This window comes from Pelmatolapia mariae, linkage group LG7 (assembly GCF_036321145.2).
Source record: "Pelmatolapia mariae isolate MD_Pm_ZW linkage group LG7, Pm_UMD_F_2, whole genome shotgun sequence".
Lineage (NCBI taxonomy): Eukaryota > Metazoa > Chordata > Actinopteri > Cichliformes > Cichlidae > Pelmatolapia > Pelmatolapia mariae.
The window spans coordinates 42,031,870-42,055,319 of record NC_086233.1 but is presented as its reverse complement, the minus strand read 5'-3'; the positions used below and the strand labels follow the sequence as shown (position 1 = coordinate 42,055,319).

Genomic DNA, 23,450 nt, shown 5'->3' with positions numbered 1-23,450 from the left:
ACTTGATTACACCTCTTTGGAACTTACTCATATTTAACATGTCTTATGGATATTTATCTGCACCTGAAGCAAAGCAGGCCTTTTAGTTTGGGGCTGAGCTTTCACTTAAAGGGAAGGAGAAGGATTGATGAGCTGATGAAAGTGCTGTGCTGCCATCTAGCTTTGCAGCGGGCTTATGTGTAACAAATGCAGACCAAGCCATTTCAAAGCATCTACTTTGGTGTGTTAAATGTTAGGTTTGACATTTATCGCCTCCTATATTTGAATGTTATAAATCATAATCATTTGCTCACAATTCAGCTGAAATTACTTGAAAAGGTATTACTGAACCGGATTAATGTCTTGCTTCGAATTTTACTTATTCGAACTGTAATAATTTTCAGTAATAAATGAACAAATAAAACAATAAAATAAACTTGAAGAAACCTTTATTCTGTGATCCACATCAATTATTTACCTTGTGTGTGTGTGTGCGTTCGTGTTAGGGGGAAATACATGGCGTGTCCCTTGTCATTTAAGGATTGCGTGTGCTGTTTAATAAAATCAAACTCTGAGTCATATTGAGAGCAAAATATGTGACCCAGTGGTTTACATTCCATTCTAAAAATAGCACTACTCATCACCTGCACTGTCTCAAGACACACATGTACTAAAATTACATTTGTATTGGGTAAACATGTTGCTCGGATTGTGTAAGTTCGATCTCTCGGGACAATAAATTACGTTTTGGCAAAGACAGTCCAAGTTCTGCTTAATGGAGAGGAGAGTGGTGCGCTCTTTTATATATTAGAAACACTTACATGAGGGCTAGAAAGATATAATCACTGTGGAATGTGACCCCCCACCCAACCCACACACACACACACACACACACACTCACACACACACACACACACACACACACACACACACACACACACACACACACACACACACACACCTCCCTGTATGCTGAGTGGTCACAGTGCCCTGAAATGATAAACAGATTTGACATAAATGACATAAATTTGACATAAAAATATCAACTTCCCCTCTAGGAGGATTAAATGCTATGATGGTCTCTGGCTTTGCTATGGGTTTGTTTGCAAAGAATCCTACAAACATTTGAAATATTCAATTATAAAAAGCTCATATTTCACCCATTGCTGTTGCCTGTGTTATTTAATGTGCAAGTAATGAGCAAATGGCACACAGACATGTGAAGTTTTCTTCCTCTTGTCAAGTCCAGTGAAGAACTATTTGGGCCAACTGAACTTTGCAACAAGCACTGCGATAAAAACAGCCTGGGTTACATTTTCCATTTCTGCCAAGTGGAAGATTCATGATATATCCTGTCCACAAAATAAAGATGTTGGAGTGGTTCATCAACACTTTGCATGTGCAGTATCTTGAAACTGGTCAAAGTATACCCTTTCATTTCTAAGGATTTACATATCAGGAAACACAGTAAAAGCCGAATTGCAGAAGCTGTGCATGTAAAACTAAGCGTAGTCTTATTGCTACTATAGGAATTCAAAGGTTAGGTAACAACCAGGTGCTGTTAATCAAGTGCACCTAATTAACTGATCAACAGCAAGTTTGAGTGCCTCAATAAAAACAGAAATTCTGTCAGTTTGCTGGTCTGGAGCATTCAGGTACATGTTAATACAATCCCAAGAGGCAAAGCTTTTGGAGTCATTGGGTTGACCATGAATAGAGTCAAATATGAGGCCATCTGTCTGATGTCTAAAGCTTGGTTTAAATGAAATAAGAAAAACCAAACAGCTGCTTCAGAGCTGAGGACGCCATCATCTACCTGCACAATCGTGTCAGTTGCGTTTGCCCATCTGGATAAGCCTATGAGCAAAGTGAGTCCCAAAAAATGCATTGTTTATCTGGGTTTAGCTTTTTCAGTGGGAGAAACGTTACATCACTCATCCAAGTGACTTCCTCAGTCTCAGCTGACTGCAGGTTTCCCCAGTCTTATAAACAGTACATTTGCACGATGACTGAAACCAGCCCACTGAAGGAACAATGGGCTGTGAGGTCAGTTCCTTGATCATTAATATACACATTTTCATGAGTACTACTCACAGAGTTGGGGAATGGCTGCAGTCACAGCATTGTAAGATGGTGAAAGATGTCTTTCCTGTTTCACGTAAATGGCCTTCTTGACTCCCCGCTCAAACCAGCATTCCTCCCTGTCCAGGATATATACATAAATACCTTGGACCATAAATACCTTGGAGAACACATAGATAATAAACTGAACCGGGACCTTAAGTGCATTAACGCATGTCTGCAAATGTCAATGAAGTGAAGCAACGCTGAAAAGATGAGTGAGCCAAGATTTCTCCACAACAATCTGAGAGACTGATATGTCATACAGAAAATGATTGCTTCAGCTAATTTGTGCTAAAGGTGGGTCTACAAGCTATTAACAGATGGGCAACATGATGCTATGTCAACACAAGACAACCCCGAGTCTCCATTTTTGTGTTAAAAGTTCGGACTTCAAACTTTATACCAGTTTTTAAATTGTGTTGATAAGCCACGTAAAACCAGTTATGCTAAAAAATGTACATAATGTTTTTCCTGAATACTATCGTTATGTTTACTGCAGGAAGAAACTGTAAAAACAGCGTTTTCTATGGAGAGCGCTCGAAAGCACTCTCAGCTTGCAAGCAAAAACAAAAACCATGTAAACAGGACGAGTGATACACCTCCTGCTTTCAGGCCTGCAGGTATCAGGCTTATGTTCTCATTTATCTTATAGTGGACAGAAATTATTATTTGAAGTGGCAAAAATAATTTATGTGGGATCTTATTTGATGCAGAACGACTGATTGTTCCACAAATAGTTGGAAATGGTTATAAAAAAAAACCAAAAAAACAAAAACACGCTTTGGCTGTGTTTTTATGTAAATAGCTGCATATAACTTTGTTGTTTGCAAAAGTTGAGCATAGGTTTCTAAAATTTACAATAATATTGTAACTCAGTTACTAACAGTTACTTTTCTGAAGAAGTAACTAATAACTATAATTAACCCTGTCATGCATGAATTATGACAACCTCAATCAGGATTTTTTGCTTTTTATTCATCTTTAGGCATGAAAAGATGAATAAAAATACTTAAGAAAAAAAATCCTGATTGAGGTTGTCATAATTTATTCATGACAGAGTTAAATAACAATAATTACAATGAAACACGTCATACATCTATAGTCACATTAAACAACCAGTGGGCGGCAGGGTATGGAGTGACACATCAGTGTCCATTGTAGTTGTTTATGTGCAAGTATAACATCAACACTGACACCAATACAAGAAAACAGCCTTTACATAGCTGTCCACTGTAGTGACCACTATGCGTGAAAGGGCTAATTACTTTATCAAAGTAAGTTGCTCAACACTGCTAATAAAAAAATAACAAACTGCAGTGCACCAATGTTAAAGTAATATCAACATTTTATAAATTTAGAGTCACCCTAAATTTGAAGTTTGACCAGTTTGACCTGTCCACCTGCTGAATGCGCAGCTGCTGTGGCACTGTATGCTACAGCAGCATAGGACCATAAACCTGAAGAACTGCGACTTTAGAGTTTTAAATGTGTCACGTAAAAGAAAGAGAGATAAAATACTCCGTTTTTTTTAGAAGAAGTATCATGAATACACAAAGGAGTATAAGGCTTTAAAAAAAATTATCTAGCCAACCGAGGAGAATGAATTTTCCTTCACTGTCCAGATGGTGGTGTTGCAAGCATTACTGTAGCATTACCTTATGCTGAGCATACTCAGGACCAGTTTACTAGTATTTCAGACAAGTGTGTAGCAGTGGTATGCCACACACACACACACACACACACACACACACACACACACACACACACACACACACACACCACCATTTCTAAATCAGGGTCCTTATATATCAGTGCTCTCTTGACCAGGTCAGGATCGAACATCTTGACCTTGGTCACAGGAACCTTAAATAAATAAAAAAAACAAAACCGTTTTCCCCCCATGATTGTCGAAATTTACTTCTCTTTTCAAAGTGGTGGAGAAAGCAATCCTTTTATAGAAAAAAAAGTAACTTCCCCATGTTTGTTTATATTTGTTGCTATACACACACACACACACACACACACACACACACACACACACACACACACACACTTACTTTCTGAAATCAAATACCCTAAAAGGAGACGGTGACTTGTCGCCAGCCCAGTGAATTACACATACAACTTAAGTTCACAAAGAGGGGTGGGGCTTATGAAGTCTCGAGGCTTTTAAAAAAGTGACACAGAACTGCTGGTTCATACAAACGCTTCCTCCTGCACTTCCTCTACTGCCAAACAACACTGATGCAGATTACTTCCTTGTTTGCAACACCAACTTTGTACCTCCTTCATGCTTCAACCCGGCAGTGACAGCCCGAACCAGCCCGGTGTCTGCTGGAACCTGCACTGACAAGGCTTCAAACACCTGACAACGGTCTCTACAGTCCCAGGAAGTTTTAGCTTTGTGCAAAGCCCTGCCAACAGTAAGTACACGGCAGTCATAATGATTCTTTGTGTTTCCATTGTTTATATTAACTTTATGTCATTATCAACACACCAGCATTGCTTTTAGCACTTACCTCATTTGCATGGTGAGCTCTGGCACACATACCTAGATATAGTTTGCATATAGATTAAATATCTTAATATGAAGGTGCATATTTCTTTTTCTTTTTGCTTTTTTGGCTTCCAAAGGAGTGAGCATCTATAGGTATTAAAACAAAATAAATGATATCTTAAACTGCAATCTTAAGGCACAGTCAAACTTTTGTTTTTTTTTTAAAGCAACACTTAGCTGTGGTTAACACTGCTGCCTGACATCAAAATGTTTCTTTTTTCTTTTATTCTGAAACTTTGCTCCTAATGTTGAATTCACAGCATTTCTGTGGATGTATTCTTGCTTTCTTTACAACACAGTCCAAAACAAGCCCGATCAAGTACGGCAGCCACACATTTCCCAACAGGTACCAACATGTGTCTTAGGTAACAAATATAAAAATAAATGGAAAAAACCCAAACAAAACTAGATGCTGACTAACTGCCTTAAAAATAGGACTGGGTGGTATTCATTCTGTTTATTCTGTTGTAGAAGAATAAATACAAGACTGCGTTACACCCTAGAAAGAGACAAACCCGTGATATAGATCTAGTCAAATGACACTAATGAGCTTATGCATGGCACATGGTGCATGCTTGAACAGTTCATGCACTTCAAAGAAGACACTGTGGCAACGACAAGTTTCCCACAAGTGCCAAGTTGTCAGAATCTCCTTTGAAATGCTTAGTTTGCACATACCTTTGGAGTTTTTGCACTGATATGCTGTTGTTTTCTCTGGGCTGTTTACACCAACAAAGCAACATAACTGTGAAGCCACATGATTGCTACTTTTAGCTTGTTACAACTTTAGCTTTTATGTGAGATCTGGAATATCAGACAGATTTTATTCATTCACGTTCTTTCAATCAGGTAATTTGTTAATGATTCAATTATTTTTGTATTGTTTAGACAAATTCTTCTAGACAGCTATGAGCTACCTCCTTAAGTATAATCCACTACAACACTGAGATAACACCTGATGGCAGCTCACAGGATTGAGTCATGTTGGCATTGTGAATACCTGAGCCTGGTTCTATTAGATGTCACTTCCTGTTAAAAATGACTTCTTTTTTTACCCTCTGGCACCAAATACTACTTCACAGAAAACTGCTAGATAGTTGAGTTTACAATGTTGTAGCCTTTAATCTGAAATTATAAAAGGAGTTCTCATAACGGGTGTGAACTGGTGATAGAGAAATTAATTTTTTTTTTTTTTTTAAAGTTACACTTCAACACATAGTTAAGTGGTTAAAATGTGTTATAGAATCAGCACTTGCATCTGATGCTCAGCAACTGTCTGCACATACCAGGAAAGTAATGTTTCTGAAATGAGCTCTTTTCAGTCTTTAACTGCTAATGCGTTATGTGGATATTTTTTAATTCTATTGTTCATGTTTAAAATTAATGTAAATGGCATTCTATACTAAAAAATGACTATAGGACTTTTCACATGGATGTTGTGACAACACTGACACTGCATGCTGGTATAGAACTTTGAGACACGCAAAACTGTGTGTAATGTAATGTTGTGTAATGTATAGATAGAATTATAAACCCTAAACTAACACAACATTAAAAAAAAACTTCTAAGGAACAGCTTGTGAAACACAACAGCCAAAGACATTAATTTAGCCTCGAAACTTCCCAGATTCCAATCTGATCAAGCAACCACCAACTCTGTCAAGTCAAATCTAAAGGCATTAAGGATCCACCTCCTTCATTCTGGTTCCACACAGCACAAGACACTCCCAAAGGTGTCCCAACAATGGCCATACTGGTTAGAGCAGTTTTTGTCAGCAATTTACTGAAATGACAGTTGTTCAATGCAAACAAAACTAATTAAGTGGGATGTTGTTTTTTTTTTTTAAACTAACGTTTTGCCCAAAACACAAAATACATCATTTTACAAAAGTCAAATTATCGTTCCAGTCCCTTAAAATATGTCAAGTAAACAGCTACATTCAATTTATGATGGCAACATAAAATAACAAAGTAAAATAACAAAACTAACTGCTTAAATAAAACCAAACTCAAGCTAAACAAACCAAAGCTAAACAAAAATGGGAGCTTAAATATTGGCTGATGATCCCTAAAACTTCCCTCTTTTAACATGATGTGAACACTTCAAATACAAGTAATGCATTTCAACTTCTTCTTTTGGCTACTCCCTTTATGGGTTGCCACATTGGATCATTTTCCTCCACTTCACACTATCCCTTGCATCCTCCTGTCACAACTCCTCTGCATGTCTCCCTTCTATCGGGTCCGGCCAACAGCAGCACAGTTTCCACCGTCACCCTGTCCGCTAACAGTACCACAGACGCTCCGGTATGGAAATCTCATTCTTGATGATCTCCATGTTTGACTTGTCACAGACTTTTTGTCCTTCCTGACGCACACCTCCCCACTTTCCAGTTCCCTGACTTCCTTTCAACAAATTCCAAGTTAAATCGAAGCATAATACACGAGCATTTCAAAAACTACGATAACTCAAACAGTCAAGTCAATGTTGTGTAAATTCATGGTGCTCGGGGTGTGACTTCAGGTGTGGCCGTCACACTAGCAAACAAAAGTAAGGAAGAAGGGATTGTGATGCAAGATAAGGCTGTACTGCTTTGCTAGGAGCCATTAAATGACACCTTTAACCAATGTCAAGTTTGAGTAAATGCTGCCTTACTGAACAACATATGTGTACAGTGTTATTTATGAAAGCTTTGTTTCTTCTAGGTCAACTCAAAATGAGTAAGAAAATCAACATGGCCCTTTTGAAGCAACAGTCGACACCATGCATGGGAAAAGGTGAGTAAATAAAACCATGCAGGACAAACATAATATACAAAAGCACAACGAACTGTGGTCTCACTAAAGTAACACAGGCATTCATCTCACTCCCACATATTCAAATGCAGCTATTACACGGTTTATCACGCATCTGTTCACACACCGGTTAAAGTTAAACTGTCTGCTGTCTGCAACCTTGAGTGGCTTTTTCGAACAGTGCGCGCTCCATATAGGTGTGCTAAAAGTGAGGGCAGTGAACAGATGATTCCAACTAACCATGCAAACAGGTTCAGGCAGTTGTTTTTCCATGAAATCTGTCTTTCTCAAACAGTTCTGGCCAAACCCTGCAGCTTCTTTTATACTTTGTTAGGTTTCTTTCATTGTCCTTTTCTGGCGATTTCTAATGTACAAACAGGTGTATTACCCGTATTTAACATTTAACAGGCTTTCTGTTAAATAATTTGCATACAAAGATAGACTGTTACCAGCAATGTGCTTCCTTTTACTGCAGTAAAGTTCATACTCGTGTTCTTCAGATTCTTTCCTATGCAAATGCTTTTATGAATGATCTCTAATAGAAATATAATTAAGTATGTAAAATGGACTACTTGATGTGTTTTGGATCATTGTCTGGCTGCATAACTCTGGTGAGGCGTGGTCGGCGGTGCCATGCGGACTCACCTGCACGGCATCCGTAATCACGCCCGCCTGTTAAAACACGGGGACTCAGTTGCTGGTGTTTTTTTTTTTTTTTTGGTGTGTTGCATGTAAAAAGCAAATAAAAATGGCTCAAAGCAACAACCTGTGGTCCCGCCATGGCTTATTTACGCCACAGTAACCCAAGTGCTTCAGCTGAGCTCCAGGTCCCAAAGTAGGAAACAAGTCCAGATGACACTACCACAACAACTTGACTGTGGGAATGATGTTCTCATTAATCCACAGAATATCTTGTCTTAAAATACCTAAAAGGCCTTTTTTGGTAAATGTGAGATGAGTTTTCTTTTGGTCAGCAGTGGTTTTCACCTGGAACTCTTTCTTTTTTTCCCCCATTTTCTTATTATTGAATCGTGAACTCAAATCTTAACTGAGGAAAGTGAGGCCCGCAGTTCTTTGGATGTTGTTCTGGGATCTTTTGTGGCCACCTGGATGAGTTATCGATGCACTCTTGGAGCAGTTCTGGTAGGCCGACCACTCCCAGGAAGCTTCACCACTGTTCCAGGTGTTCTCCATTTGTGGGTAATGGCTCTCACTGTGGTACGCTAGAGTCCCAAAACCTTCGAAAAACCTTCTTGAGTTTCTTTAAATTGCAGCATGATGTGTGTTTGAGGTCTTTAGCCTGCTAACATACCTCTATAAATGATTTGTTGGTTCAACAGGTCTGGCTGTTGTCACGCCTGGGTGTGGCTCGTGAAAATGAACTCAGTTTTCCAAGAAGTCTGTTACTCACAGTTCATTAATAATTTAGCAAGAGGAGATCATTACTTTTTCCTACAGGGCCAGCTAGGTTTGATGGCTTTTTTCCCTTACTTTAGTGTTTACATGGTAAACACAGTGACTGTAGCTGCCAGTACTTACTTTTTGCCCTACTGCCCCATATCACAGATCAGAGCTCACATGTTAGCAGCCAGTTGTGACATACCAGCTTGGATTAGCAGCCCATGTTACCCTGACGCGCTCAATACCCTAAAATAGAGATAGAAGGACACTCAATACAACAACAACAACAACTAGCAGCTGCATCATACATACAGGCAGTGGACCAAATAAACAGCAGAGCAAAGCCCGACAGAGTCAGTCAGAGAGAAAACCCTGAAGAGAAGCATCACAGATACAAGAAATATACAGTCACCAGAACTCAGGAGAGTTTACATAGGTGTTGTGTCAGCAGCACTCAGATGTTTTGTAAGTCCTGCCACTGAGTGCCATACCTGTAGAAGTGGCAGTGCCAAAGCTAAGAGGTAAGGCGTCCACAAGAGACAGAACCAGATACGTGAAAGCTGAAATACCTGACTCAACAGGCAGAGACTGAAAGAGCCAAACATGGCCCAAATCACAACAGAAGGTAAGAGACAGATAGTGCTACCCCAACAGATTTTATGTTTCTATTAAAAAAAGACTGTGAAATGTGATGACAACTATTCAAAGAATAATTTCAAAGAAGAGTTTCAAAGATGTTTATTCAGTGGCTACTGTCTGAGGCACAGAAGCAGATAGATTTGACTTTCTGAGTGATGCTATAAGTACAGCAGTCTTTAGCTGAGGAAACAGGTGGATATTTATCTATACTATAAGTGAGTATTATGAAATACTGGCACATTTTATTGATTTTTTTTTTCTTTTTGTGTTACACACTGAAAACATAAAAATCATTCCAAAATTGAAATTTTATCATAATATTTCAGAATTTCAGTTTAATTGACGTTTCCAACATAGTCAGAGGCTTTGTGAATGTTAGGTTTTTATAACTGGGGGGTGTAATACATCAAGGTCATCCAAGAGACTGCTGAGCTGTTCCAGCAGGGAGAGAGTGCACGTGCTGAAAGGCTCATCAGAAACAGCAGCTCCCAAAATGTGCTAGCCAAGGAACAGGCAGCAAGCGTGTCAGTGTGAGGGCAAATGTTAACGGTATCATCTGTGAAGAATTCCAGATCACTCAGAGGTTTCAGACAGAGTGTTGTGTAAACCAGTAGGGATGCAGTGTGCAGCTGAGAAGTTTGGCATCTGATACACTGGAGCTGCATGTGCTATCGTGTGCTTGTTGATTCCAGTATCCTCACATGGATATATTCTGGATGTGTCCCAGTGACCTCCATGGACTGCAACGTTAATATCCGTAGTGACAGTGATGACACGGTGATCGGAATATCCAAACATCTCGACTGATGATGGGATGTTGGGTAGCAACAGTAGCTGTCACACTGTGGGAATTGAACAAGGGGGAGAAGCTATTAAAAAAATATAAAACCAATCTGCTGTCATTCATCTGCTGAAAATACAAGATCAGGGGGGTCCTGAGTTCAGAAATGGCATGCCATGCATGTATGAGAGAATGAGATTAATACAAATAAACTTGACTGTTTTCCCACCAAAAAGCCTTGAGACCCAAAATGATGGCATGCTCATAACTGCTGCTCTAACAACGGGGTCAAATATTTCCTTTCCATTTACAAGCCTGGAAAAATCCTGTGAACTACATACAGGATATCTGTCTGAAGATTCTTGAATGTACTTTACTGATGCCTACCATTCAACAGCAGACCTGTATCAAGTCTGACACCCTTGCAAATCTAAAACAATATAACATAAGCCAATCAATATTTGCATGAACCTGAACTAACCTTCTGATAATATTACATGGTAAATGTCAAAATAAGGAAAGACTGACTTCCCAGGGCAAACTGCAGCGCCAATGATAATATACACTTCAACAGCTGTGCTTTTCCACATGTTTGTATGTGGCACGTTTGTTGGTGCCAGACAGGCGAGTATTTTTGAAGCCGCTTTTCTGCTGGGATTTTCCCACACATATATCTCTAGGGTTTACAGAGGATGGTTTGAACGGCAGTTCTCTGGGCAAAATCGGAGGGGAGTGGCCAGGCTGCTACAGGCTGATAGGAAGCCAACAGTAAGTAAGATCACACCAGGTGCCACAGGAAACTGAGGCTACAGTTCACACATGGTCATCAAAAGTGGACAACGGAAGACTGGAAAAATGTTGCCTGGTCTGTCTCAGTTTTTTTTAGCATAAACACCATGAAAGCACAGATTTATCCTGCCTTGGATCAGTGGGTCAAAGTAGTGGTGGTGGAGTAATGGTGTGGCATATCTTAGCACCAACTGATCATTACTGAAACACTACATTTTAAACAGTAATGTGTTTAAATTCTGACCATTTCAAAGCCTGTATTACAGTGTAAAGTTTACAATGTACCATCTTCTGATGGTTGCTTGCAGCAGGATAGTGCAGCATGTCACAGAGTTCAGATTATCTCAAACTAATTTCTTGACCACATTGCACTCCAACGGCCTCCACAGTCCCCGGACCTCAATCCGACAGGGAACCTTTGGGATGTGGTGGAACAGATTGGTAGCCTCCATATTTACAGCAGCTGTGCGATGCTATGAAGCCAATATGGACCAAAATCTCTGAGGAATGTTTCCAGCAGTTTGTTGAATGCGTGCCACAAAGAGTTAAAGTTGTTCCAACCTGGAACGAGGTGCAACCTAATGAAGTGTCCCTGACTGTATATTATTTATTACAAAATAAACATGAAGCTAATGGTGTCACAATATACCAGTAAGGATGATGACAACCATAAATATAAAAAAAAAAAAAAAAAAAACCAAAACAACCTCACGAATCATTATGTAATTTTTGTTTTGCAAACGTTTACGCAGCTCTGATTTCACAAGTTCCATCAACATGATATTTCCTACATAAAAATATCTTGCTTATCATCACAGCACTTTAGACACATCTAATTAACACACAGCGATGCACCAACAGAGGTACACTGTGTAAGCAGGAGCTTTCAGTGTTGTTGCTTTTCCTGCTGTCACATACCGTCCTCAGTGCGGCGTGCTCTCAGAACACGCGGCCAGACTTGGACACACAAATTTGTTTACTGTAACTTACCTGTTGCACTGGCAGCAAGCACTGAAACACGAGTTAGCCACTGTTAAAGATCAACACTTTACCGAGTTCTTTTTATTCCTCAGAGGCATCCGATGGAAGACAAAACACTGCTCAGTAGACCATTTAACACTTTATTTCTCTTTCACATTACTTCTAGAAGGGAGATGCGTCCTGCATGGCACGTTGCCGTGGATCTCAAAATGGTGGTGTGCCCCTAACAGTTTTATTACAGAAGCTCTCTCATTCAAGTCTAAACAACAGTGTGTTAGTAACTTTCCACTAGAGATGGTCCCCTCTTATCTACTTTTTCCAAGGCAAGTGTGAGCGAGCGTCTACAGCTTTCTACTCCCCAAGGACACATGATCTAATGCCTTTATTTTTCAGGGCTGTGTCCACTCAATACTACACTATATGACTTTATAACACTTATTAATAAAAAAGCATAGCACTGCAAATTATTTAATTCCAGCACCACTCAAGACACGTTCTCTGGTCTGTGTGTTGAAATGAGAAGCTGGAAAACGCCTTCACAACCCACCGTCCTCACTCCGGGTTATGTTTCTGGTATTCATATTTACTGTCATTACTAAGATAATGTTATTTCTTCTTTAAGCACTCCCATATTTTAACCCGTTTATGAGACGAGTTATAACATGTCAGTATTTTGTTCCATTTCAGATTTCAAACATAATTATGACATAACTCTACTCCGACTAATAATGACCAGTATTGGAATGACAGAAGCATTCTGAAATATGATTTGATTAAATTTTTAAACACTACTTTTACTGGTAAGAAAAATACAGGTAGTTGCTAAAAAAATGTTCTCAAATTTTTTCTAGATTTACCACGCCTTTTCCCAAAAGTGTCAATACACGAGGTGGATGAGAGGGTTCGTCTGATGGCAGAGAAGGTGTACGCCTCTGCTCTGAAGGAGGAAGACAGCAAGGATACTCTGGCTCTGTTTACTGTCCCAGAAGACTGTCCCATTGGTCTGAAAGAGACTAGAGAGAAGGAGCTGCAAAAGGAGATGGCTGAACAGCAGTCTCAGGAGTCAGTTAAGAGGTATGGATTAGAAACATGCTTAACTGAACATGTCTCTCTTTCTGGATAGCCAAAACAGAACAAATAAAACCAACAAAAAATACTCAGCATAAATAGTGCTTGCTTCTTTTCCCTCTGTGTAACTAGGAAGAAGAGTTTCAAGTTGAAGCGGTCACAGTCGGTATCTTTGCAGATGCCTCCTGATTGGACACCTACCCCAGTGCAAACACCCGCCACTGCTGAATCTTTGATTTCAGACTCTTTCCCAGACTTCCAGAGAGTTACCATCGGTGGAGATTACTGTGCAGGGGTAATCAAAGAGAATAGTCCATATGTTGAAATATAAAAGATGGACCACAGCCTAGTGAGGAAACATACCATAAAAAAAGAACAAATTTTTAAATTCAGACCAATGATTTGTTAAAATGCATATTTGGCCTATGAGAGACATATCTTTACCCAGAATTAAAAAGTCGATCCACTCTATAATTATAAAATGACATTTTCACACAAGAAAAAGAAAAACATTCCAATTGTTCTTTTCTTGTTCAAACTTCATTCATGGCTGTAAGCTGACAGGGCAACAGAAGAGATCCCTCATTTAGCTAGGTGCCATAGTTTAAATAGATTATTGCAATCTTTAAAGGCCATCTTGAACCTTTAAGACACCGTGGTTAAACACAAACAAAAGTCAAAAATTAACAACCTCACGATGTTTCCAGATCACAGTTGAGGACTATGAGCAAGCAACCAAGGGTCTCCTCAAAGCCCTGTTCATCCGAGAGAAGTACTCCAGGCTGGCCTACCACCGATTTCCAAGGACCACTGCCCTGTTCCTGCGAAATGCTGAAAATGAGAGGTGGCTAGAAGAGGATGAAGTCCTGCCAGGTTTACCAAACCTTTCCTTTTTGGTGTCAAAAATGTCCAATTTAATCTTCCTGCAAAAGTGCACGTTTTGTAATTTTCCATCTACTCTCTACTCGCTCACACACAGCAAGAGGTTATGTACAGCATGCGCAAGTGCAGGTGTTTAACCAGCTCAACTAACCAATGAAATACTCCGACATGGAGAGGGAAATGAGCAAGACCATTAATATTAAGGGTTCAGGTTTCAGTTCACCGTTAACCTCAAACAATTCACACAGAGAGCAGAAACAATATTAAATTTACGATGGATGCCAACTCTAATATTCAATAAAAGTGCTCAGACCAGTTTAAACAACTCACTAATGGTTTGATGTTTAGTTGTGTATTGGAGATAAAGATAAAACTTACTGTGTGCCAACTATTCTATGCAGAGCTAATTTAAGACCTCTCTGTATGTGTGCCAGAGATGGTGTGAAGTGTCTGTGAGCCAAGGTCAGTCAGCCTGTTTCTGACAACAGATAATGTCGTCAGAAACAGAACCTGAGAAGACTCCAGACAACAGATAAAGAAAATGTACAATCTTAAATATAACTCCAGTGTAATAAAGTTTACCAGCCTTAAAATATCTTACTATGTGATATAATTTTTGCTCATTTTGATACATTAAAGTTCAAATTCAATCACTTGTTGTTACTTGCTGTACAAAGTAAAAAGTAAAACAAACACACAAAGAGAACAAAACAAAACTCAGTCATAATTAAAAGCCAATGTTTAGGTTTAAGTGAAAAATAAATAAAAGATAGTGTATAATTTCACCCTTCCTGAATACACTGGGAAGGTTATACAAGCATGGAAATATCAGAGCTCAAATCTGATTGGGCAATGCCTGACATTCGACTCATTTCCAGTTACTTTTTCTTCCACTTCACCAGAGAAGCTTTGCATGATTTTGGACACTTCAAAACAATACTTCTTTATCTCAGCCCCTGGGTACATCTCACTGTGTGAAACGAGCCATCTTAGCTCCTTTACCTGCCCCCACAAAATCTTTCTTCTGATTGGATCTCCCTCATAAACAGAAGGTCTAAATAGCAGGTGTGTGGCCAGAGCTTTGAGCCTGAACTGAGGGCATTAAGGATATTTGCTGTCTTTGATGAGGCTGACATCCTTATTTGAAATTGCCAGTATTCAATAGGAGCAATTGTTAATGTAACAGTATATTTGTATGTGGTAGAAAATAAGGAAAAATACACTTTCAGAATATGAGAGTGAGTTTCTGCAAATGTGAAATAACTACTGATTGAACTGCTGTCATCATCTGCAGACATCTGGCCTTACCCTCGTGAAGGGGAGGACCCATACTCCACGGAGGGTATTCCTGAAGACCTGAACTATGAGCTGCAGATAAAGGATGGTATAATTCATGTTTATGAGAATGCTGAGGCCCTGAAACAAGAGCAAGCTTACAGCCTTCCTTACCCCGACCTCGAGACCTTTGCTATAGACCTGAGCCATGTACTTGCAATGATAGCTGACGGCCCAACGTGAGTGCAAAAGCTTAGTCAATATTTCTAACAGATTGACATTACAAACCTTTTGACTGATACTGAATGACATTTATTACAAGCAAAGTAACTGTTTCGTTACTTTGCTTCGCAGAAAATCCTACTGCCACAGACGGCTGAACTTCCTGGGCTCCAAATTCTACCTGCATGAAATGCTGAATGAAATGGCGGAGCTAAAAGAGCTAAAAAGTGTCCCACACAGAGACTTCTACAACGTTAGAAAGGTTGGCTGAAATGTTTCTGCTGAGTCTGCGATGCCACAGACAGAGGAGAGGGGCTGACGCACTTAGAGCGGCAGCTATTCATAACTTTAGTGCTCTCAGTATAAATACAGCATCCCTATAAAGTGGTATTTGAGTTGTCCAGTAAACCCCGTGCCACTGTCTGACTTGTGTCAAACACAGGTGGACACACATATACATGCTGCCGCTTGCATGAACCAGAAGCATCTGCTGAGATTCATACAGACCACATACCAGAGTGAAGCAGAGCGAGTGGTCTTGGAAAAAGGCAATAAGAAGCTCACACTCAAGGAAGTCTTTGACAGCCTCCACATGGACCCATACGACCTCACTGTAGACTCTCTGGACGTGCACGCTGTAAGAGAACTCAAAGCTTTCTGCCTTTCTACTTGTTCCTATGTCAGCATTACCTTGTATGAATAGAAATTGTCCTTGATGCAAACAGATGAGGCAATAACTCAGTGACTATAAATGACCGTTTGGTTGTTTATCTTTACAAACAGCTTAACAGTTCCTGTTAATTTCTGCTGCAGTCACTTTAATGAAATTAAAAAATGTTGTGATCACCACTGCGCTGCATGAGCCTCACTGTCTGACCGATCAATTATTCTTCTAGGGAAGGCAAACCTTTCATCGGTTTGATAAGTTCAACTCAAAATACAACCCTGTGGGGGCCAGCGAACTGCGGGAGATTTACCTGAAAACGGACAACTACATCAAAGGAGAATACTTTGCACGTCTCATTAAGGTACAGTATGTGTTAAAGCACTAACACCACTTGAAGGCCTGCTTAGCTGTAGTTAAGCTGAAATTATGTAAAGGCACCAAACTACATGCAGAATTTATTTGCTCTTGTTTTGGCTTGTCATGTTTGACATGCGTGTGTGCAGGTAAATAGTCAAGGTGGAGAGCAGAAAAAGGAACTACTTTACATTATTCAATATTTAAACAGATCCAGATTCCCCTTGATGGCGACAAAATAGGAGGCACAGATGCAATTCAACAATTAAATAATGACATTTATACTTTTCTTCTGTCAGTCTCTTTGAGACAAATAACTGAAGGACATTATCAGCTGCCTCTCAAGTGAATCTCTATTAAGTATAAATTCATTTAGAGCTACAGATGTACAGTTCTTGCCCTGGTTTGCAGTCTCAGTGTGCCAGTTGATCTACAGTGCAGAACAAGCACTACCAATGCCAGCTACAGCCTCATATTGAGCTTTACAAGATCCTGTTAGTAGCTGAATAATAATGAGGACAACTAGTTAATAGAGCCAGCTGTCATGAAAAGCATGAAGGCCTTTTTTTCCCCCATTCAGACAAAAGATATACAAAATGCTAAAGCAAGCCAACAAATATATCTGTGAGGCCTGACCTAATAAAGCCTATGTGTGGGGAAACATTGCATTTACTCATGTTTAAACTTGAAACTGTAGCCTGTTGTTTGACTACAATTGACATTTTTATCAGTGCAACTTGAACTGATCCCACAGAAAAGGAGGAAACTGACCTGGATATAAACTGGCTACACTTAAAGCAATGAAATACAGGCCACCATCCCCAGAGATTAAATTATAAGATGCTAACTCATATGTTCAGGATGTTCCCAGTTTGGTTCCCATATTTTTTTCTAGACATTATGACATCACTGTAGAAAAAGCCCAAACATAAATAATGAAATGAACAATGGCTGAATTCCATAAAGCTGCTTTTACTTTTTAAGGCCCTGGTGTTGTGCATGCGGAGTAACTGTGACATTTTGATGCAATCAAATGTTACTACACGTGCAAAGATTTGAATCATATTTTATTATGAATTGGAATAAGTTATATATATGCCTCACACGCACTGGTAGTGCTGCTCATCTAAGCGATGCTTTGGAATATGCAGTAAAAAGCACTTTGCTGAAACTTGGAAACAGCACAGACACAAAGTGTTGCCATATCTGTCCACTGAGCAGTTACAACTAGTCACTTCTGCTTTATCAAGAAACATCCTGTTTCTTCCTGTGGTTTGTTATCCGTTTCAGGAAGTCGCTGCAGAGCTGGAGGAGAGCAAATACCAACATGCCGAGCCCCGTCTGTCAATTTACGGCCGCTCTGCGAGCGAGTGGGAGAGCCTAGCAACGTGGTTCATCCAGCATAAGGTCCACTCACCCAACATGAGATGGATGATCCAAGTGCCCAGGATTTAGTAAGCATCAACTGAAGGCTAAATCCAGCATAATTGGGTTCTGAATAATTACACTTCTCAGTCAGCTGTTTTCAATAAGCAGACAAACTGTAAAATGTTTGTGTCACATGCTGGAAGATGGGTTAAATTTGCTCATCTTGTCTTGCAGTGACATTTTCAAGTCAAAGAAATTAATCCCAAGCTTTGCCAAGATACTGGAGAATGTGTTCCGCCCCCTCTTTGAGGCTACAATCAACCCTCAAAAGCACAAAGCGGTCCACGTGTTCTTAAAATATGTAAGTGTCAAAAGGGAGAAGTTTTAATGTGCAATAGCAACCATATACAGACATGAAAAAAATTTAATGGGACCTTTCCACAATTTAAAAAACAAAAAACATAATCATCTGATTCTTATATCAGCTCACATAAGAATCAGATGATTATTTTATGCTACTTAACAAAATGAAAATGGCAGGACAAAAAACAAGGTGGTGGCCTTAATATAATACTTTGTGGCAACACCTTTTGCAGCCATCAGTACCAACAAGTGATCTCTGTACTTCACAATAAGACGTCTGCATTTCCAAACAACAGGTAGTTTGGCCACTCTCTCAGGTTTGAAGGATGCTGACTGCAGACTGCACTTTCAGATGTTTCCATAGATGCTTAATAGGATTAAGATCCTGTCTTATGGAGTGCCATTTAAGAATAGTCCAAAGTTTTATTCCCAGCTATACATGCTTTTAGCTGCATGTATTGGGTCATTATCCATGACCTGCGACTGAGGTTGAGCTTTCTGACACTGGGCAGTATTTTTCACACCAGCATGCCTTGGCACTTTTGAGACTTCATTGTGCTCTGCCCAGATTATAGGTTTCCTGTGCCAGATGAAACAAAGCTGCCCCAAAAGCATCCCCTTACATGTTTCACAGTAGGCTTGGTGTTCTTTTCTTATAAGGGTTCATTTTTCCTTTAAACAAAGAGCTGATGGGGGTGGCCAAAAAGCTCCAGCTCTTTCTCCTCAGTCCAAAGGACATTTTCTTAGAAACTTTGGAGCTCGTTTTGGTGAATTCCACTGAAATGATTCATTGTTTCAATGAACTGCAAGGAAACAAACAAATGTATCCACGTCTGTCCATTCATTTCAGTGTTGTGTTATATATACTTTATGTTTTGCAAATGTGCTGATGTGAATCTGTTTTCCTGTAGGTGACGGGATTTGACAGCGTGGATGACGAATCTAAACACAGCGACCACATGTTCTCTTACAAGAGCCCGAAGCCTGAGGCATGGACCACAGATGACAACCCTCCCTATACCTATTATCTGTTCTACATGTATGCCAACATAATGGTTCTCAACAACCTCCGCAAGTAAGCCCTGCCCATTAATCTCATTTAATGCTACATGGCTTCCATGTAGTAGTGCACAAAGTAATTATGGATCTCTCTACAGGCAACGAGGACTGAACACCTTCCTGTTCCGTCCCCACTGTGGAGAGGCAGGTTCCATCACTCATCTTGTCTCCGCCTTCCTGACAGCTGACAACATCTCCCATGGACTCAACCTTAAGAAGGTTAAAACCTTAAAATCATATTGAGGTTTGATACTCAGCGTCTTGTGTTTGCTGATGGCACAAGATGCTGGCAGATGATATTTTCTGCAAACAGGTCCATCAGTAACGAGCAGTGACACGCTAATCCACACGAGTGCTTGTTTTTAGCTGTCACATTTTAGCTTTGCATTAAGCTTCATTTCAGCATCTTGCCGAACCCCAAGTCCCTCTCTGATGTGCTCATGGGAGAATAAAAACAGCTTGCTTGAGTAAGATGTGTTGGGTAGAATACCATTTACCATCCAGTTGATGTCTAAACACCAGAGAAGTCCTGCTGTGTAATATAATATCCGACTAAATGTAAAGAGAAAAATAAACAGCCAACAGATGAGGTTAAACACTGCATGTACACATATGTAGGAAAGATTTAAAACAGTTAATCACATTCTCTAATAATTGCATCATGTTTTCAATACTGCTCAAATTTGGAACACATTGCATTATTGCACACAGACGACATTAGATTAGTATGACAAGTGTTGCTAAGATTAGCGCTGCAGCCCTTAACATCCAAATGCCTGTGCAAAGAATGTGGCTACATGTTGCTCCAGTCAGTTATGTCAGTTTACATGGACACAGCCTCCATACAAGCACTTTCCTGAGTGCATGTTTAAAGCTTTTTCTCTGTCACAGAGAGAGAGGGGGTGCTGCCATCTTCTGGGCTCCATAGCCCAAGGTTTGTTGTGTCATAACATATGATATGGTTTCTAAAAGCACCATTTAAACATCTTGTCATCTACTTATGCACATCTCCAAGGAAAAAAAGACAATATACAACTCAAAAACTTTGCAGGACAAAAACCTTTTGAATTTTGATGAGAAAGTCAATATTGATTTAACGCTTAGTTTTGAATAACTTCTTATAATTAGGAAGACTTGCGTGTCTGCACCATCTACAAAAAGTTTCCCTTGAACTTCTACTTGTTCTGCTTGTAATTTCATTATGTTTTCCCACAAATAAAATGAAAATAACAAAACAAAATTGTTCTACTCGCATTACTATGTTGTGTCTCCTCCCCAGAGCCCAGTGTTGCAGTATCTATACTACCTGGCTCAGGTCCCAATTGCCATGTCTCCACTGAGCAACAACAGCCTGTTCCTGGAGTACTCCAAGAACCCCCTGAGAGAGTTTCTGCACAAGGGCCTGTGTGTGTCCCTGTCCACCGACGACCCCATGCAGTTCCACTACACCAAGGTCAGAAACACAGGAGAATTTTTTATTTACCTTTTCACAGTCACTTTGATCACAGTAATTTGCTCCAGTCTGGTGACATCTGTGAGACTAATCGAATAATCACTGTCAGTATGTGGTGCACAGAGAAATACAAGAAATGTCTCTCTTCTTGAAGGATGCTGTACAAATAGACCTGCCAGCCTAATCATAACATTTCATTTGTTAATATCAGTTTTTTTGAAATATTTCAGGAGGCCTTGATGGAGGAGTATGCCATTGCAGCTCAGCTGTGGAAGCTGAGCACTTGTGATTTGTGTGAGATTGCCAGGAACAGTGTCCTGCAGAGCGGCCTCTCACATGAGGTAAGGTCAGACCTTTTGTTTAGGGGATGCATAACTCTCTTTAAAAGTCCTTATTGTAAAATGATGCGTTTGAAAACAGATACAATGGATAAAATAATAGATAAACTAAAAACTTCTTTATTTTTTTGTCCCAAACTTTTGTATTAAACATGAACTCAAGTTGATCTGCTGCCAGGGTTGTTTAAAAAGACAAAAGCAGGACTTTTTGGAAGTTTGAAATCCTGTTACTTCTGGTGTAAAACAAACAGCATTTCATTAAAAAAAAAAAGTTTTTATACAAACAGTCGTGGTAGTGGTAGTGTGTGTGATGGTCTGGTGCTGCTTTGCTTCTTCAGGAGCTGGATGACTTTTCATTATTATTCATGCCCTGAAGTTCAAACTGACTTGGGTTTAAACAGCAGGACGATGATCTCAAACACACCATCAGCTGCACTGCTCAAAAATACTAAAACAAAGGTTTTAATGCGGTTCAATCAAAGTCTGCACTTAAATTCAATTGAGTTGCATTGGCATGATCTCAAACATGCCGTTCATGCTCAAAAACATTCCAGTGGAACTGAATTAAAGCAAATCAGCAACGAAGAGTGAACAAACATTTCCCCACAGCGATTTGAAAGACTCATTGCCAGTTATTGCTCATGACTGACTGTAGTTAACAACCAGTTATTAGGTTTAGGGGTAATTACTTTTTTCACATGGGGTCAGATAGGTTTGTTTTTGTGTTAATAAATGGAATCATCATTCAAAAACTGCTTTTTTGCTGTATTTGGGTTCTCTTTGTGTAACCCAAATGAGGGGTCAAATACTTTTTTGAGGCACTAAATAGCAGTGCAGACTTACTGAAAGCTAACTAATTTCCCCAAAATTCTACAATATTCCAATAATTTTTTTCAAAAACTTTTACAATTAAATTATTGCTCACGAAAATGTCAATCGGCACGTCCAAGAAGAACCCTAAAATATGTCCTTCAGATTAGTACAGATCCTATTACCACTGAAAAGCTAGATAAGAGACTGTCTGACAGTCCAATAGTACTGACTTCATTGACTGCATATTTATTCTGTGCAATCTCTCTCTTTTCTTTTTTTCTTTTTTTTTATGAAATCCAAACCCCACAATGAGTTAATTCTGGAAAATATTATATCTATTTGCAACTTTCCAACTTACATCTTTTTAACCGTGCTCCCTATAGGAGAAGAAACACTTCATTGGGCCCAACTACCTACAGGATGGACCGAAGGGCAATGACATCAGGCGGACAAATGTAGCACAAATCCGCATGGCCTATCGCTACGAGACTCTGTGCAATGAGCTCAGTTTTCTAGTGGATGCAGTGAAAACCGAGTTCGGCCACAGTTCAGCTCAGTGACCGAACACACCAACACAAACTGTGCTTGGATATGTCACACAGGGATAAAGGGGCACAGGCTAGACAGCACAATGTTTTAAACACCCTCTCTAAATGTTCCTGATGCTTATTAGGAAAAAATGGAGTGTTTTCTACATATTTGATGCTTGTGGGTAAAGGTGGCGGTGTTTTGACCTCGTGTCACAAAATGAAAATGTGATTGTAACACCTTCCAGTCAGCATGTATATCGTTTCATTAGAATAACAGTCTATTTTCATTTTGCAAGTTGTTTACTGTGGATGTGGCTATTGGATTGACACATTAAGAAGGGTGAAATGGTTTAAAAGTTAGAAAGCAACAACTGATTTTTGTTCTGCATGTTCTCTGCTTGAAGATAATATACGTTTGGGGTCAGACTATGCCGTGTGCATGGATTTCAGGCACGAGCATAATTTTGACAGACGTTAATGAAAGGCCAGGTAAACCGTTACAGTGAAATCTGTATTTAAGACCTGCGTTACACTCACAAACATGTAACTGTTTAGAATTTTCTTTTTATATATGTGATGTCATTTTTAAATAGTTTTCCATTCCTAAAATAAAGGCTACAGAAATGTCAGAGATGTTTGTCATGAACTGTCTTTGAACCAACCTGCCAATAAGTTACAGAGGAAACAGATGCTGTTTAAACTGAGCAATCGTCTGCTGTCTGCACACGGCATGCAAGGGGATAGGTTTCAAAACCTTCCACACATGTGAGTGTTTTATCATCATGATAGCGGAAGCAGGCACAGTTGTGATCAGGAATACAAATTTCTAATTGCAGAAGAGGGATCGTGATGTCAGCAAATATTTCTGAATCTCTTTTGAAGCCAAACATCTGACACTAATTTGATAAGAATGCTAGCTGATGTTTAAAAAATAAATAAATAATTAAAAAAAACTGACAGTCTCTCAGCAGCTTATGTGTAACCTTAACTTTTGAAGGCTTTTGAGGACGT

The 23,450-nt window shown here is 39.5% G+C and overlaps 1 protein-coding gene across 1 annotated transcript; it reads left to right on the top strand.

Annotated features, from left to right (window-relative positions):
• The first annotated feature begins 4,338 nt into the window (after positions 1-4,338).
• On the top strand, positions 4,339-23,305 carry ampd3b (adenosine monophosphate deaminase 3b). Its single transcript, XM_063480949.1, has 16 exons — positions 4,339-4,526; positions 7,367-7,438; positions 12,899-13,121; positions 13,248-13,410; positions 13,823-13,988; positions 15,292-15,511; positions 15,627-15,756; positions 15,937-16,131; positions 16,391-16,522; positions 17,806-17,969; positions 18,118-18,244; positions 19,158-19,321; positions 19,404-19,524; positions 20,585-20,758; positions 20,989-21,099; positions 22,293-23,305. Exons 2-16 carry the CDS (start codon positions 7,378-7,380, stop codon positions 22,467-22,469), a joined length of 2,328 nt encoding a protein of 775 aa, XP_063337019.1. The 5' UTR covers positions 4,339-4,526; positions 7,367-7,377; the 3' UTR covers positions 22,470-23,305.
• Positions 23,306-23,450: the final 145 nt, after the last annotated feature.

Excerpts from the sequence above, each read along its gene's own strand:
- ampd3b (XM_063480949.1), top strand. The coding sequence starts at position 7,378 with ATGAGTAAGAAAATCAACATGGCCCTTTTGAAGCAACAGTCGACACCA. Across the intron at positions 13,122-13,247 it reads TCTCAGGAGTCAGTTAAGAG|GAAGAAGAGTTTCAAGTTGA; the intron begins GTATGGATTAGA and ends CTGTGTAACTAG. Across the intron at positions 20,759-20,988 it reads TGCAGTTCCACTACACCAAG|GAGGCCTTGATGGAGGAGTA; the intron begins GTCAGAAACACA and ends GAAATATTTCAG.